This window comes from Tripterygium wilfordii, chromosome 18 (assembly GCF_013401445.1).
Source record: "Tripterygium wilfordii isolate XIE 37 chromosome 18, ASM1340144v1, whole genome shotgun sequence".
Classification (NCBI taxonomy): domain Eukaryota; kingdom Viridiplantae; phylum Streptophyta; class Magnoliopsida; order Celastrales; family Celastraceae; genus Tripterygium; species Tripterygium wilfordii.
In genome coordinates this window covers 35,351-49,556 of record NC_052249.1, presented here as the reverse complement: position 1 = coordinate 49,556, position 14,206 = coordinate 35,351, and the positions used below count along the sequence as shown (strand labels likewise).

Here is a 14,206-nt window from a genome sequence, read left to right as displayed (position 1 = left end):
GTTCAAACCACGAAAAAGATGCAACTCTTGGTTAAAACAACCTATTAACATATTTGACGAATTTCAAGCATTTAACAGAGAGTGACAGAGAACCAATAGACAACTTTGCAGCCATCCATAATCCGTCTGCTCGAGTATATAACAATGCTAACAATGTTAAAGAGTCTTAAGACTTAAAAGGACTGATGAACAGGGTCTGTTGATCTCCCTTACGTACATTTTTGGTAACAGCCTAATGACCCCTGATCTTAAAGATACCTGATGCATATACACATGGAACCATATTTGCAAATGGAATCAAGAAAATCATTACAGAAACTGAAAGATAAGAGGAGCTTGAGGAGACATGGTGAGCCATTCGGGTTCTGCACAAGAGACTCACAATCGTCAGCTATACATGCTACATCTTATTATTCTCCACCGCTTAAGTGACAATGTGTTGCCCTGCTTATGAACAAAAATGCTCTGTTGCCATTCCTTCCGGAACTTTCTTCAGAAACATCATGACATGGCATCTCTTGTAACCTTTACACAAATCTATACAGTAGTTAGAACTCCTAGTCGTCACTTGTTAAACTGAAGTCTCCAATGAAGTGTTAGCTCTGCTCCAGCATCTCATCAAAGCTGCCCTTTGGGCTATCCAATGAATCCCCAGAGTAAGACCCATCAGGCTGACGAATACAAATGTTCAAATTTGCAGATAGAAAAGGTTCCTGGACATTCCATAAACAATACTCAATACCCACCAGATAGTATAATAGCATAACCAAGAAAATACTAGAACATTCAAAATAAGCCCCTATTCACCAAAACAGCATAATGCAAAACATTTACAACCAGAATTCTGAGAGGCAATGGCAGCTTTTACATTTAAATCACTTTTGCTGTTATCTTTTATGTATGCCAACTAAGTCACATTATTATTAGGTCCCCTTTCCTTCTTCTTTTTCCCTAGATGTCGCTATATAACTTTTCCCTTGATTTAGACGCAAGTAGCTAATAAAGAAGATCCACATTTCAAACGTAATGCAACAGATTCCCACGGAAAATCCCAAATTTTGAAGGCCGGCAAACTTATCCTGACAACAAAAACAAGAGCGTGTACAGATTAGTAACCTGATCACCAATCTCAAGGCCCTCTGACTGGAAGAGAATTGGCCGGCATCGTTTATCCTCGTTCATCAAGCTTGAATTCTGAAAGTGTGTCACAAGGGCAGCCTTGCCCTGGATCCGTGCATATGCCAATGAAGCAACTTTTTCACTGTTAAATTTATCCCACTTCTTCCCATTGAATGCCTGCACAAATTTTATGGTTTAAGTTCTGGAAAAACTCAAGGGACCCCATATAAACAGGCCAAAACTGCACGGATTTATAGCTCACCATTCCGACTAATAACACATACTGTGTAATTCCTAAGAAAATTTAACAAAGTATAGACTTTTTAGATTATAATATTACATAGTACAGGGACCAGAATTTGAACCTCATAGAAAGGGATGATATGTGAAGGAGACACCATGTTGATAAAGGCATAACCCACATTACATTTATTCTGCAACCAGACAAGTTTTACTTTTAGAGTGATTCAATTTGGACAAGATACTAGACATAAGTTCTCCACATGTGCATATTTACCTTAAAATCAATAGGCAAGTAGAGAAAATCATAGGTACCCTTGTGTTTTTCATCAATAGCAGCCAGTAGCATCTTGGAAGTGTACCTAAAGAAAGTCAATAACAGCATTTATCAAGCAATCTACAGGAACCTAACAGTGTCATACTTGTTCCACAAAGATAATCAATGAATCTTACTTATTAGGGATGTTTTTAATCATTAATGTAGTCCTAGTATCCTCCCTGCTTATGATTTTGTCCAAATCAAGCTGATACTGCTTCTTGCTATCTATTTGATTACCACCATTATCTAGCCGCCGACTTCGACCACGTTCAGCCAACCCCTCATTACTGGTTAATCCAGGTCCTAAATATGAACCATTCCCAATAAAGGTAGGATTGTGCCTTGGCAATGACATCATCCGAAGACTTGGTGGACCATTCTCACCCATATTGCCAGGAATGGTAACACCAGCACCCATCGCAGAACGAGTACCTAGGCTCATCATATAACTTCCATTATTGTGATTTATACCCATCCCCCCATATGCAATTGGGCTCCTGAGAGATGTTTCTGGTGACTCTGGAAAAAAGCCGAAATGCCTGTCAAGAGGGGCACCAGAAGGAGCAGATCCCACGTGATGACGAGAACCAAGGAAAGAACCATGCTGACTAGTGTATGGAAAACCAACCCCTCTCCCAGTTGATATGAAAGGGTGCCCCGCAGATGATTTTGGCCAAGCAGAAGAACCGCCAAGCTCGGATTGGGGATTCGAACTTCCCCATAGAAACTGAGGACCGGAAAGGGTTCCAATACCGGGTGAACCTGAATTTGATTCGCCAAAAGCAGATATGAGCCCAGCACTTGTGCTTAGCTTTTGCTCAGGAAAGGAATGAGAATGCTGATAAATTGCTCCTTGAGTGGACCCAATATTCGTAAATATGTTGTTTGCGTGGTTGGCCCTTCCTTGATCCTTACCAATAGGTGCAATCTTTCCAAAGTTAGACACATGAGTTGGAAGAACTGAAGCTAACCCAGGCAAATTATTGCTGTTTACAGGGCTGAGAGATCCCACACCTGGAGATTTACTAAAATTTTTCAAAGGATTATGTTCAACGGTGCTGCCAAATAGTGCCCAGTTACCTGTCATTGCCATGCTGGAATTTACTTATAATCCAAAATGAACTTTCAATAAGAAGATAAGAAACTGACAGCAAAATGTTGCCAAAGGGTAGCAGAAACTTTTTCAGTAAAATGAACTTTCAAAATATATTTACCAGGAGGAGAGCTGGCCACAGGTGAGCCTCCTTGATGCCTAAAAGTTCGAGCTTCATCTTGATCTAGCTCTCGGCTCAGTTGGTGCATCAAGCTAAACACAAAAAATGTATTCTTAGCTATATTCACAAAGTACACAATTTAATACCCTGATGAAGCAAAACAAATAAACAATAAAAAGAAAATATAAAATATAAAATGGGAGGATTATCCAGGGATCCCAAAGCAAAATAAAGACAGTTACACATCCCGACGTACACAAAAAAGAGCCATATGCTTGCAATCTTAAGTCTTAACCATTGCTTATTCAGAAATTCGGTATGCAGTTGTATTTCCAACTTAGAAAGACGTAAAAACCTATGTATGCAGTTGTATTTCTCACTTAGAAAGGCGAAAAAAAACTATGCAACTCCTGGAACATCTGTGTTTCAGCAGGAAATTCTCTTGACAGCACAATGGTTATGAATTGCATGCACCGTATGAATGCAACTCTGCATCTAATCACCAATAATAATTCCAAATTATACCAAGACGATCTTGCATGTAGTCCTCACAATTTAACAGATGCAAGTCACATATCACTCAGCCAATTTAAATGGTGCATAACGGAAGTCATACCACCTTCTAAAAGAAAATATTCTGATTATCATTATAGAACCTTTTCAGCAGAAGAACCATACGGAACCCAATTATCTCTGATTAATAATTAATAAAATATTTCACCTAAATCAATCAACGTGGTACTCAGAAGAAAGAATGACCCTTTCAGTAAGGGTTGGATGGCAAGAAAGAAGCCCAGAAAGCATTAATGCCTCAGAAATTTGTGATAAAGCCAACAGACAAGACAGCGACTCAGTATTTACCTTCTACGTGCTCCACCAGGCCGGCTAGGTTCAAGCTTAATACGTTTTCCAGCTATGTCACTCCGGTTTAATGCTTTGAGAGCTGCATCTGCCGCTCTGACATCAAAGTATTCAATGAATTTATGGTGCCGCTTGTGAGGTGTTTCCCTGATCTGAATTTTGCAGTAAAAAATTAAAGAATTAGCTTAATGGGAAGACATGCACAAAGCAATTAAAGATTATATACAAGAAGCTTCTACCTCTTTAACCTCTCCGTAAGCCCCGAAAATTTGACGGATGTCATCATTTGATACTGAAGGATCCAAGTTGAACACTACAAGAGTTCCTTGATTCACATCTTTCTCCGATGGATTATCCTGATATGTAGGTAAAAGAACTCTTTGATAAGGATGCTGATAATCAACAGTTTCAAACAAAACGTAGAAACTACGCTATCTCAAACCTTCGGAATTGAAAAATGAATGTCTAGCTTTCTTCGTCTCAGGGGCTTATTTTGTAATGCATGCATTGCGTGGCGAGCTGCTCGAATATCATAGTATGATATCATAACAAAGCCCCTGTGCTTGCATGCAGTGTATAAAGCTCGAATATCCCCATATTGCTACAGCAAACACCAGTTTGAACATAAGCAATATTTCAGACTATAATCACATTTGTTGCACACAACAAAGGAAAATGATTCAGAAATGACATTATACTCTCTTGAACTGCAAGAAGTTGACTGAAGCGAGGGAGGGACAGGAAGGAAACAAGCAATTACTACTGGCTAAGGTTATGTGAAGTTACCTCAAAGAGAGCTCTCAATTCATAGTCCTCCACATTGCTATTGATATTCCGGACAAATAATGTTCTAGATGGATGCTCTCCATACGGATGCTCCCCACTCACACTCCCCATACCATTTGAAAGGGCATAATTGCCAATGCCGTTTGTAGCAACCCCATCTGATATGTGTAGCTTTGACATGTCAATACTAAACTTCTCTTGAGCTTCAAAATCCAATTCCATCCCGCCTCCACTTCCGAAGAGGTCATATTCTTCCAAATCCTCCAGCTGACTAGGCAACCCACTAAAATCAAAATCATCCATTATGCCAGAAAGAAGCTCCTCTTCGTCATCAGGAAGTAAGTTCCCAATTGCATTCTGTTCAACAACTTCAAGTTCATCTTTACTTTCGTCTTCATTAAATTTCCCTAAGTTAGGCGAGCTATCATCAAGAGATTGACCATGATCCTCCAAATCAGCAAAGTTCACTGCATGTTGGCAAAATAAAATCTTAGAAGTTACCCCATAACAGGAACCAAGAAACCTTGTAACAATAGCTGGAGACGTACACTTCTCATGTGGAAGCACGGGCAATGAGCTAGAGAACAAGCTTGCATCATTGGATGCTTGATATGCCATACGTTTATGTGGGATTTCCTAAACACAATTGGTCACCATTTCCATATTAGCCGATGGCGCATTAGACCAACCTACAAACAGACATACGATGCTGCGAAAGATATATCTAAGTACATAACATACACTCATATCTGATATATTAGCTTTCACCAGGAGAAGATACAGCATCTGCAGACTAACCTGATATCCGATCCTTAGAATTCTGGTCCAGCCAATTACTTACTGCTTACACAGGTAAAGTTGGGAAAAACCAGAAGCCAAGTAATCATTAAACTCTCAATTCGAATCCAATAGCATATGCGCAGACAGATAAAGCGTAGCTTCAATAAATAGAGATAATCATATGGTAGTCAAAACCCATAGACCAGATACTAAATGTATAGACCACAGCAGATTTTATCAGGAATTGAGTTAAAAGAAAGATATATCTGAGTTTAAACTTAAACAGTCAGGTCGATTCTTTACGTGAGACAGCCAAATAGTCCAAGATATTAGGGAGAAAAAGGGCAAAAAAGAACACATCAACCAGAAAATTTCTTAAACCCATCTGTTTCCACAACGAGTTACCAATAATACGAATTGAATGAAAATCTAACCCAATAACTAACATTTACCCATGTCAAATGCTCCCAGAACCCATATCAAACAAGTAAATTAGGTCAAAACTCGAATTATACAAGCAAAATAAACAAGATCAAAGCACAAAAAGGGAACAAATAATCACATAGCAGCTTACGAAATACCGCTAATAGTAAGTCAGCCCCACTCAAAAACTCAATCAAAAACCGAAAGATGGCCACTTTCGGCACACCCAGGAATACCCACCAACCAAAAACCCAATCGATCCCAACATCACTTACTTCTTCCTAAACAATCACCCAAAATTCCACTTATACCATCGCTTGTGCGCAGACATGATCGGGAACAGTGAAAGCCAATATAAAAAACAAACCGTAGAAACAACCCATAGAGTAAGAATCACATTTAGAATGGAAAATTAGAGAGAGAGTATACCTCGATAAGAAAAAAAGAAAGAAACAAACACTGGAAGGGCATTGGAAATGGATTTCTTGCAAATTCCAAACAAAGTTTATTTGTCTTGATTAAAAGATTACTTTATAGTGTCACACAGAGAGAGAGTTTCGTAGAAGCAGAGATATTTGTTTCTTATACTCCTCTCAATGCACGCACAGAGGGAAAATGAAACACGAAAATTAGAATCAAAACTAAAATTAAAAACACTGAAAACGGAGAATGATTGGAGAGAGCGGAGTGTACCACTACGGAGAAATTATTGGGAGAGATACCAACAACAAACACGGCACTAAATTAAGCTTTCTCTGCTTCTCTGTCCGACGACCTTTATTTTATTTTGTTTTTGGATTTATTTATTATTAATATATATATATATATATTTTATTTTTTTACGCTCTCTACTCTACATATCAGAATTCGCTGGATTTGAATTGTTTTTGGAGTCCGTTGACACAATAGGCATGAAAACATTTTAAATATTAAAATGAGTATTAATCCACATTGGCCAGTTGTCAATATTTTACGCTATATTAAATGTTAGCAGTTAATTATGGTATTTAGAAGAATAAAAAAATGAAGATAATGGCATTCCGGAGTTATGAAAAGATTCATAATTAGGAGAATCATGAGTAGCTCGTATGGTACTCATATGTATGATGTCTTATAGAGATCTCGAGTTCTTTTTCGTATAATTTAAAAAGAAATCATAATTATTATTATTGAGATGAGAGTGGTAGCTGTAAAATGGGGGAGTTTAGGCTTTGCAGTGGGGACATGCCATGATGTGATTAGAGAAAAATGTGATATTGAATTGAATAAAAAGAGACAAAATTAGTTTATGGGAGCCAATGAGATTTGCGTGTAAGAAAGGAGTGAATGAATTTTAATGTAGCCGATTTTTCGCTCTTTCTATGAAGAGTAGTGTTAGGTAATCCATGGGAGCCCAAGTATTTTAAATAAAATTTTAAAACGTTTTAAGTTTTAACTCTCAAAATACATGTTAGATTTTTAAAAAAATTACATATTTAGAATCAACACATAAAGCTCTTTCTAAAAGGATTCATTGTCGATGAGTTTTATCGGATAAATCTTAATTCCATTGTTTTTTTCAATGAAATTTCTTAATTTCATTATTTTTTTCAATGGAATTTTCAAAAACAATGAATTCATAACTAAAACAATCAATTATCGACTATGCTTTTAAAAACAATAGAATCTATGTTAAATCAATGGAATAAACCTAGTGGACTCCCATGAGCAACCAAATTAATGGGCTACATGTCATTTTTGTTCTATGAAAATAGTGAGGGGTCACTACTTCGGCAAAAGTGGATAGATTCTTTTTATTTTATTTTTTAAAAAATAAAAGTGGTTAGATTCAGTCCAACCCATCGGGAGATACCCCACCAATCAAAAACTGAAAACTCCATGGATGTATAAGCATTAATTCTATATGTATGCTGCTGCTTTGTGATTTTATAGTAATCTTCCTTACCACAAGCATACTATTACATGTCTTAGAGCGTTTTTTTTTTTCCTTGAAACAGAAATTTGACGAGGGGATAAGATTCGAACCCACAACTTAATGGATGGATAATCCCTTACATGCAATGTCGTTGTCGTTCAACTAATAGCTTTGGGAAAGCATTGATATTTGATACTCGATGGGACTGTCAATTGCGATCCCATGCCTGCCTCCTCCTTTACTGGTATGCATTTCAACTCTGTCATTTCAATATCAAAACCCCTTTAATTCCCATTCTAAGTAAGACAAAAGAAATCCAAGTAATTCTAACATTGCATCAAATGTAAGTTTTTTACTTTGAATACTGGTATGGCTCTATGTCCTCCGGGGATCGTTTATTTTGTTTTTGCTCAGAAGTTCAAGTCTCTTCACTATATTTAAATTGTTGAGGCATGCGTAATCATTATTCCCAGATTTAGTAGTGATTATATATATATCGAGGGTTATGTCTTACAAGTTACAAGTAACAAGGCAGAGGAAGGAATATCCGTTCCTTGAAAATTTTCATATAACAAGTACCGTAAACTAATCACTTTAATTACATTTCTTTATTCTTAGCTTTGCATAATTCTGGTGGCATTTGTAATTGGTCGTACGTAGTATATATATATATATATATATGATGAGTATGTTGGAGGAATATTATTAATATATTATATTGTTGACAACAGTGAAATTCAGGATTGTTCAAGGAGTCTGTTTGAAATGTTGTTTCTATTAAAAACTTGTACCACTTTTAAACAGATCGGATCAAAGAATGGTGTTTCCACTGATTACTTACTTGTCAGTTGAGTTCTGCTACCAAATATGTCATCTATTGTTATTGGAAAATGACTTATATAAATAATATTTAGTATACATAATCTACATAATCTATGTGGCATGTCATATAAATAATATTTAGTATACATAATCTACATAATCTATGTGGCATGTCAACTAGGCATGCCACATAGATATTTTACACACACAAAACCCTAAAGCTCACATCTTTTCCCGCTTATCTCTCCTTGAGTACAACTCTGTTGTCCACTCTTATACGTTAACCAATATCATACGTTACCAACTTATGTCTCTCATCTTGCAGATCTTACGATATCTCCGACCACAGTTCTTCTCCGACTCCGGCTAGAACCATCTGGGTGTCTCTCCCTTTTCCGAATCCGGCTAGAATAATATTTGTCTTTCTATCTTTTTCGAATGGGGCGATGTTGCAGACGTGAATAATCGGTTAAACGTTGCACATATTCATCAACTGAAAGTTTCTATTTTGGCAGGGTTTTGGTTCTATTATACTTACGAGTTATGAGTTTCCCTAGTTGTTCCAGGTTCATATTCTCTTATTCAACTTTTTTTTTTTATGAAAACTGGAGTTTATGTTTTTGATCTGAATGGTTTTTGTTGAGAATGAATTGGGTGTGGTAGATGTTGATGTTATTCTTTGTTGATTTATTGTAAATGAGTTAGATGTGGTTGAAGACTGTGTTATTCTTAATGCATTGCAAGTACTCAGTGTATTTAAACAAGTTGTTCATTGTATAGAGATTTTGTTTGTTAATAAATAGATAGATTGGTCTTACTTTGATGGTGAGACTTTATCATTGGAGATATCAACTTTTGTAACCCAGATAATTATTACAGTATGTTTTCGAAAGTGTATTTGTTAACCAGTTCTTATAGCATTGCGAGTAATCAGTGTATTTAAACCAGTTGTTCATTGTATAGAGATTTTCTTTGTTAATAAATAGATTGGTCTTACTTTGATGGTGAGACTTTAGCACTGAGATACCAACTTTTGTAACCCATTTAATTATTACATTATGTTTTCAAAAGTGTATTTGTTAACCAGTTCTTAATGCATTGCTAGCAATCAGTGTATTTAAACCAGTTGTTCATTGTATAGAGATCTTTTATTTGTTAATAAATAGATTGGTCTTACTTTGATGGTGAGACTTTATCACTGGGATACCAATTCTATCATGCCAGTAGCTTATTACATTATGTTTGCGTAATGTATTTGTCAAACAGTTTTTAATGCATTACGAATAACCAGTGTATTTATCCCAGTTATTCATTACATATAGATTTTCCTTGTTATACATTGGTATTACTTTTTAGGCCAGTGTTTTATTTCTTGCAGATCTGGTATGATAGTGTCATAATGTTAGTGTCCATTAATTTTTTTCCTACATATTATTTGCGTTATTATGGTTATAAATTACTTAATTTATATTTCTTCCTAACAAGTATATGTTTCAATATTCTTTTTGCAGTGAAGATATGGTTTCACTTGATGATATTGATAGTCATATCAATATCAATCAAGTTGCTTGTGTTAATGATTGTGTTGAAATTGGTGCCAAGACGGTTGGATCGAATGTTCCAGTTGTAGGAATGTTGTTTGAATCGGTTGATGAGATGTTTAAATTTTACAAGGAATATGGTCAAGTAAATGGGTTTTCAGTCAAGAGGAGGTCATTAACGAAGGATGCGAATGGTGATTACAAATATCTGATATCTTCATGCGGGAGGTCGGATAAATTTGTATCACGTTCGAAGAATCCAGTCAATCATCGTGGTTATAGTAAGAATGAGTGCAAGGGGAGGCTTGTTGGTAGACTTTCTATTGATGGGAAATGGAAGATTACATTGTTTGAAGATGTCCACAACCACAATCTAAGTCCTAGTCATTCTAGATTCTTTGTGTGCAATAGGGAAATAAATCCGACCGTGAAAAGACAACTAGAAATTAATGATATTGCTGGAATTCGACCGAACAAGAGTTTCAATTCATTTGTCATTGGTGCGGGTGGTCATGATAATATTCAATTTCTGGAGAGAGATACTAGAAACCGTATTGCTAGGACTAGACGTTTGCGCCTTGGTGAAGGGGATGCTAATGTCGTACATGATTACTTTCTTAAAATGCAAGCTAATAATCAGGGGTTTTTTTCATTGATAGATTGGGATGATGATGGACGTTTAAGGAACGTTTTTTGGGCAGATCCACGCAGCAGGGCAGCTTATCATGAATTTGGTGATATTGTTACGTTCGATATGACATACTTAACTAACAAGTATGACATGCCATTTGCCCCGTTTGTTGGTGTGAATCACCATGGGCAGTCAATACTTCTTGGTTGTGGTTTGATCTCTAGTGAGGACACTCAAACATTCGTTTGGTTATTTACGACATGGTTAGCGTGCATGGGTGGTGTTGCTCCTCATGGTATAATAACTGACCAGGATAGGGCAATGAAGAATGCGATTGAAATTGTTTTCCCAAACACAAGGCATAGATTATGTTTATGGCATATCATGAAGAAGGTCCCTGAGAAATTTGGATCACATGGTGAATATGAATCCATCAAGCGAATGTTGGCTGAAGCTGTTTATGACTCACATAGGATTGAAGATTTTGAAAGTGAGTTTTTTTTTTTTTATTTAAGCTTACTGGCAATTTTTTAGTGCATTAAATACACTATATAATTCAAAGTGTAATTAATTAATTACACTGTGAACATCAAATGCATTTATATAACTTATAATTTTTTGTTTTCTCTTAGATAATTGGAGTCTGCTTATTTACCTGCATAATCTGGATGGTAATTATTGGCTGGATAATATGTACATGGAGAAAGAAAAGTGGGTTCCTATCTACGTAAAAAAATATTTTTGGGCCGGAATGTCAACAACTGGTCGGAGCGAGAGCATGAATGCTTTCTTTGACGGTTATGTCAACTCAAAGACAACGTTGAAACAATTTGTCAAGCAATATAGTAATGCTTTGAGGAAGAAAATTGAGAAGGAATGCCAGGCGGATTTTGACTCAGCCAACAAGAAGTTAGTGTGTGTTACAAAATACGAAATGCAAATGCAAATGCAAAACACATTGACCCACGCGAAGTTTTTAGAGTTTCAGAAGGAATTGAGTGGGATGATGTATTGCGGTATCAAGTCAATGTGTACCGTTGATTTAGGGACACAATACATTCTATATGAAGACATTTTTTATGGTGAAGGTGGCAAGAAGAAAGTTATGTTCACTGTAATGTACGATGGACTAAACGTTGGGTGTTCTTGTTTGAACTTTGAGTTTAGGGGTATTTTGTGCAGACATGCTATAATTGTCCTTCTGGCAAATGATGAGTATTTACTTTCGGCATATTACATCTTCCCGCGGTGGAGGAAAGATGTTAGAAGATGTCATTCTCGAGTGAAGATAAACTTTGATGGGTGGACAACCACAAATGATCAAGTCCTATATGATCATATGTGTAAGATATTTGCTCGGTTGGCAGACTTGGCGGCGGAAAATGAACACCATTATTCAAACGTCATAAAGTGGATTGAAGGGTGCATAAATAACATGGCAACAATTCCAAGGCAAATACCGATTGCTTCTTTGACAGTGGGTTCTTCAATATCTAATGATCCAATAATCAAAAGAGGGAAAGGACGTCCACGCAGTGTGATGAAGAAGAAGGTCTTCAAGAGAAATTATAGTGGTAACACGAGCAACGCAGCTGGAGGATCTGGGACAAATGGAGATCTAGGGTGTTGAGTGTTGTTATCATTCCAGTAGCTAAATACATTATGTTTTTAATAGCGTATTTGTATCACTGTTTTTAATGCGTTATGAATTAACAGTGTAATTATATTTTGTCATCCTTTTAAGTAGCTAAATACATTATGTTTAGTAGTGTTTTTTGTATCACTGTTTTTAATGCATTATGAATTAACAGTGTAATTATCGGTTGTTATCATTCCAGTAGCTAAATACATTATGTTTTTAGTAGTGTTTTTTTATCACTGTTTTTAATGCATTATAAATTAACAGTTTATTTAACATATCTATCCATGGCAGTAACTTATTACATTATGTTTCGGTAGTGTATGGTTATCCACTTCTCAATTCTTGGTTTTTCCTTTTTATGTCAATGATTTATTAAAATCTAATATGATAGTGTATATCATTCGTTTTTATGACCCAGTTGAATTTGTTCACCAGTTTCTTCATGGAAGTTGAATTCGTTATTATTACACTGCGATTATTATAATTTATTTGACTTAATTGTTGTAGATGGGTTCCTGGGGTCCATTTGTGTTCGTAAATCAAATGTTCCTCACACTACGAGGTTTGTAATGTATTTATTATGTATGAACAAATCTATAACTACCATGCCTTTGTGCATATAAGGTTTAGTAATGTCTATCTATTCATCTCATATTTGTTAATGCATTATGAGATAACCATATATTTACCTACAAAATGTTTCAATCGACGTGGGGAGAAATATACATAGACAGCCATTTCAAGTTATAAGTCTCACTTGACTTTTAAGCATCCGAACATCAACAAAATTATAACGGTTCAATTAACATGGCGAGTTTAACACGTCTTCCCTTCCCAATTACATAACTAAAGAAATGCCTTCCTCATCATTTCTACTTTTTTGTAGTGATCCACATCCCATGAATATCCACCATCATTCAAAAAGTTATGAATGTATTTCGCCCCCAGTTGGTAGATGTCTGTTTTGGTCAGCTTCTTCTTTATGCTCACGTTGTTGAATATGCAATCAATTACGTACATGCATATTAAGCCACAATCGACCCTGTTTTTTAATTACACAAGAATGTGTCAGTGTATTTATATATATTTTGTAAACAACAAATGAAAGAAAAAATTACTCGGACATACTTAACCCAAATATATTACACAACATAAAAGTTATATAAAATACTAAATAATTGAATGAGACATCACTAAAAATTTCGGCAGTATCTCCCCATAAATTGGGGACCCCAACCTGTAAACAAATCCAAAAACACATATAACACTTCAAAGTCCATCGACCCTCATGGTCCACCATCAAACACAATCTATCTTCATGATCAGACATACATTACTAAAGCTCATATGCACAAAGGCAGGGTAGTTATAGATTTGTTCATTAACAATAAATACATTACAAACCTTGTAGTGTGATGAATATTTTATTTACGAACATAAATGGAACCCAGAAACCAAACTATAGCAATCAAGTCAAATAAATTATAATAATCGCAGTGTAATAATTTAGACTCTAAAAAAAATAACAACCAATAAACAAAACTGAATCTTTCAATCAAAAAATGGTTAAGAACAGTGTACTGGCAGTGTAGTTCGCATAATGTGAAAACGAACCATTGAACAAAATACACTAAATAATGGCAGTGTATTTCAGAACTTACGAAGTCGGTGCTTGTTGTGGTGTGTCCCACATTGTAACCAATTTTTGTTGAGTGTATTGACTGCCAACAGGTGGTAGAAATAGAGTATCGTAATAAGCTATCTGCATACATTATATATATATAAAAACATTATTACAATCTACTTTTATATATATATATATATATATATGTACTCATTTACATTATAGATGGAGGCTTACTAGTTTCTCAGCATCTTTCAAGTATGGGTCTACTCCTGTTTTCCTCCTTGGT

At 35.8% G+C, this 14,206-nt stretch overlaps 2 protein-coding genes across 12 annotated transcripts; one reads left to right on the top strand and one right to left on the bottom strand.

Moving 5' to 3' along the window:
• Window positions 1-52: 52 nt before the first annotated feature.
• LOC119983708 (protein MEI2-like 2) lies at window positions 53-6,525 on the bottom strand. Of its 11 annotated transcripts, none has more exons than XM_038827400.1 (13): window positions 6,436-6,525; window positions 5,281-5,477; window positions 5,088-5,175; window positions 4,540-5,006; window positions 4,196-4,354; window positions 3,993-4,109; window positions 3,754-3,905; window positions 2,893-2,984; window positions 1,813-2,758; window positions 1,637-1,721; window positions 1,485-1,553; window positions 1,117-1,296; window positions 53-713 (listed from the first exon to the last, which is right to left on the bottom strand). In XM_038827400.1, the coding sequence occupies exons 2-13, from the start codon at window positions 5,323-5,325 to the stop codon at window positions 597-599; spliced, it is 2,517 nt and encodes an 838-aa protein (XP_038683328.1). In that variant the 5' UTR covers window positions 5,326-5,477; window positions 6,436-6,525; the 3' UTR covers window positions 53-596. The 11 variants fall into 11 exon arrangements, with proteins under 11 accessions (XP_038683328.1, XP_038683331.1, XP_038683337.1 ...); XM_038827403.1 differs by having other exon boundaries at window positions 5,281-5,379; window positions 6,436-6,454; XM_038827409.1 differs by having other exon boundaries at window positions 5,088-5,228; window positions 5,338-5,379; window positions 6,436-6,454.
• Window positions 6,526-7,856: 1,331 nt separating this feature from the next.
• On the top strand, window positions 7,857-12,281 carry LOC119984251 (protein FAR1-RELATED SEQUENCE 6-like). The gene is made up of 6 exons (XM_038828117.1): window positions 7,857-7,901; window positions 8,462-8,500; window positions 9,185-9,253; window positions 9,858-9,880; window positions 9,991-11,141; window positions 11,284-12,281. The coding sequence occupies exons 1-6, from the start codon at window positions 7,857-7,859 to the stop codon at window positions 12,279-12,281; spliced, it is 2,325 nt and encodes a 774-aa protein (XP_038684045.1).
• Window positions 12,282-14,206: the final 1,925 nt, after the last annotated feature.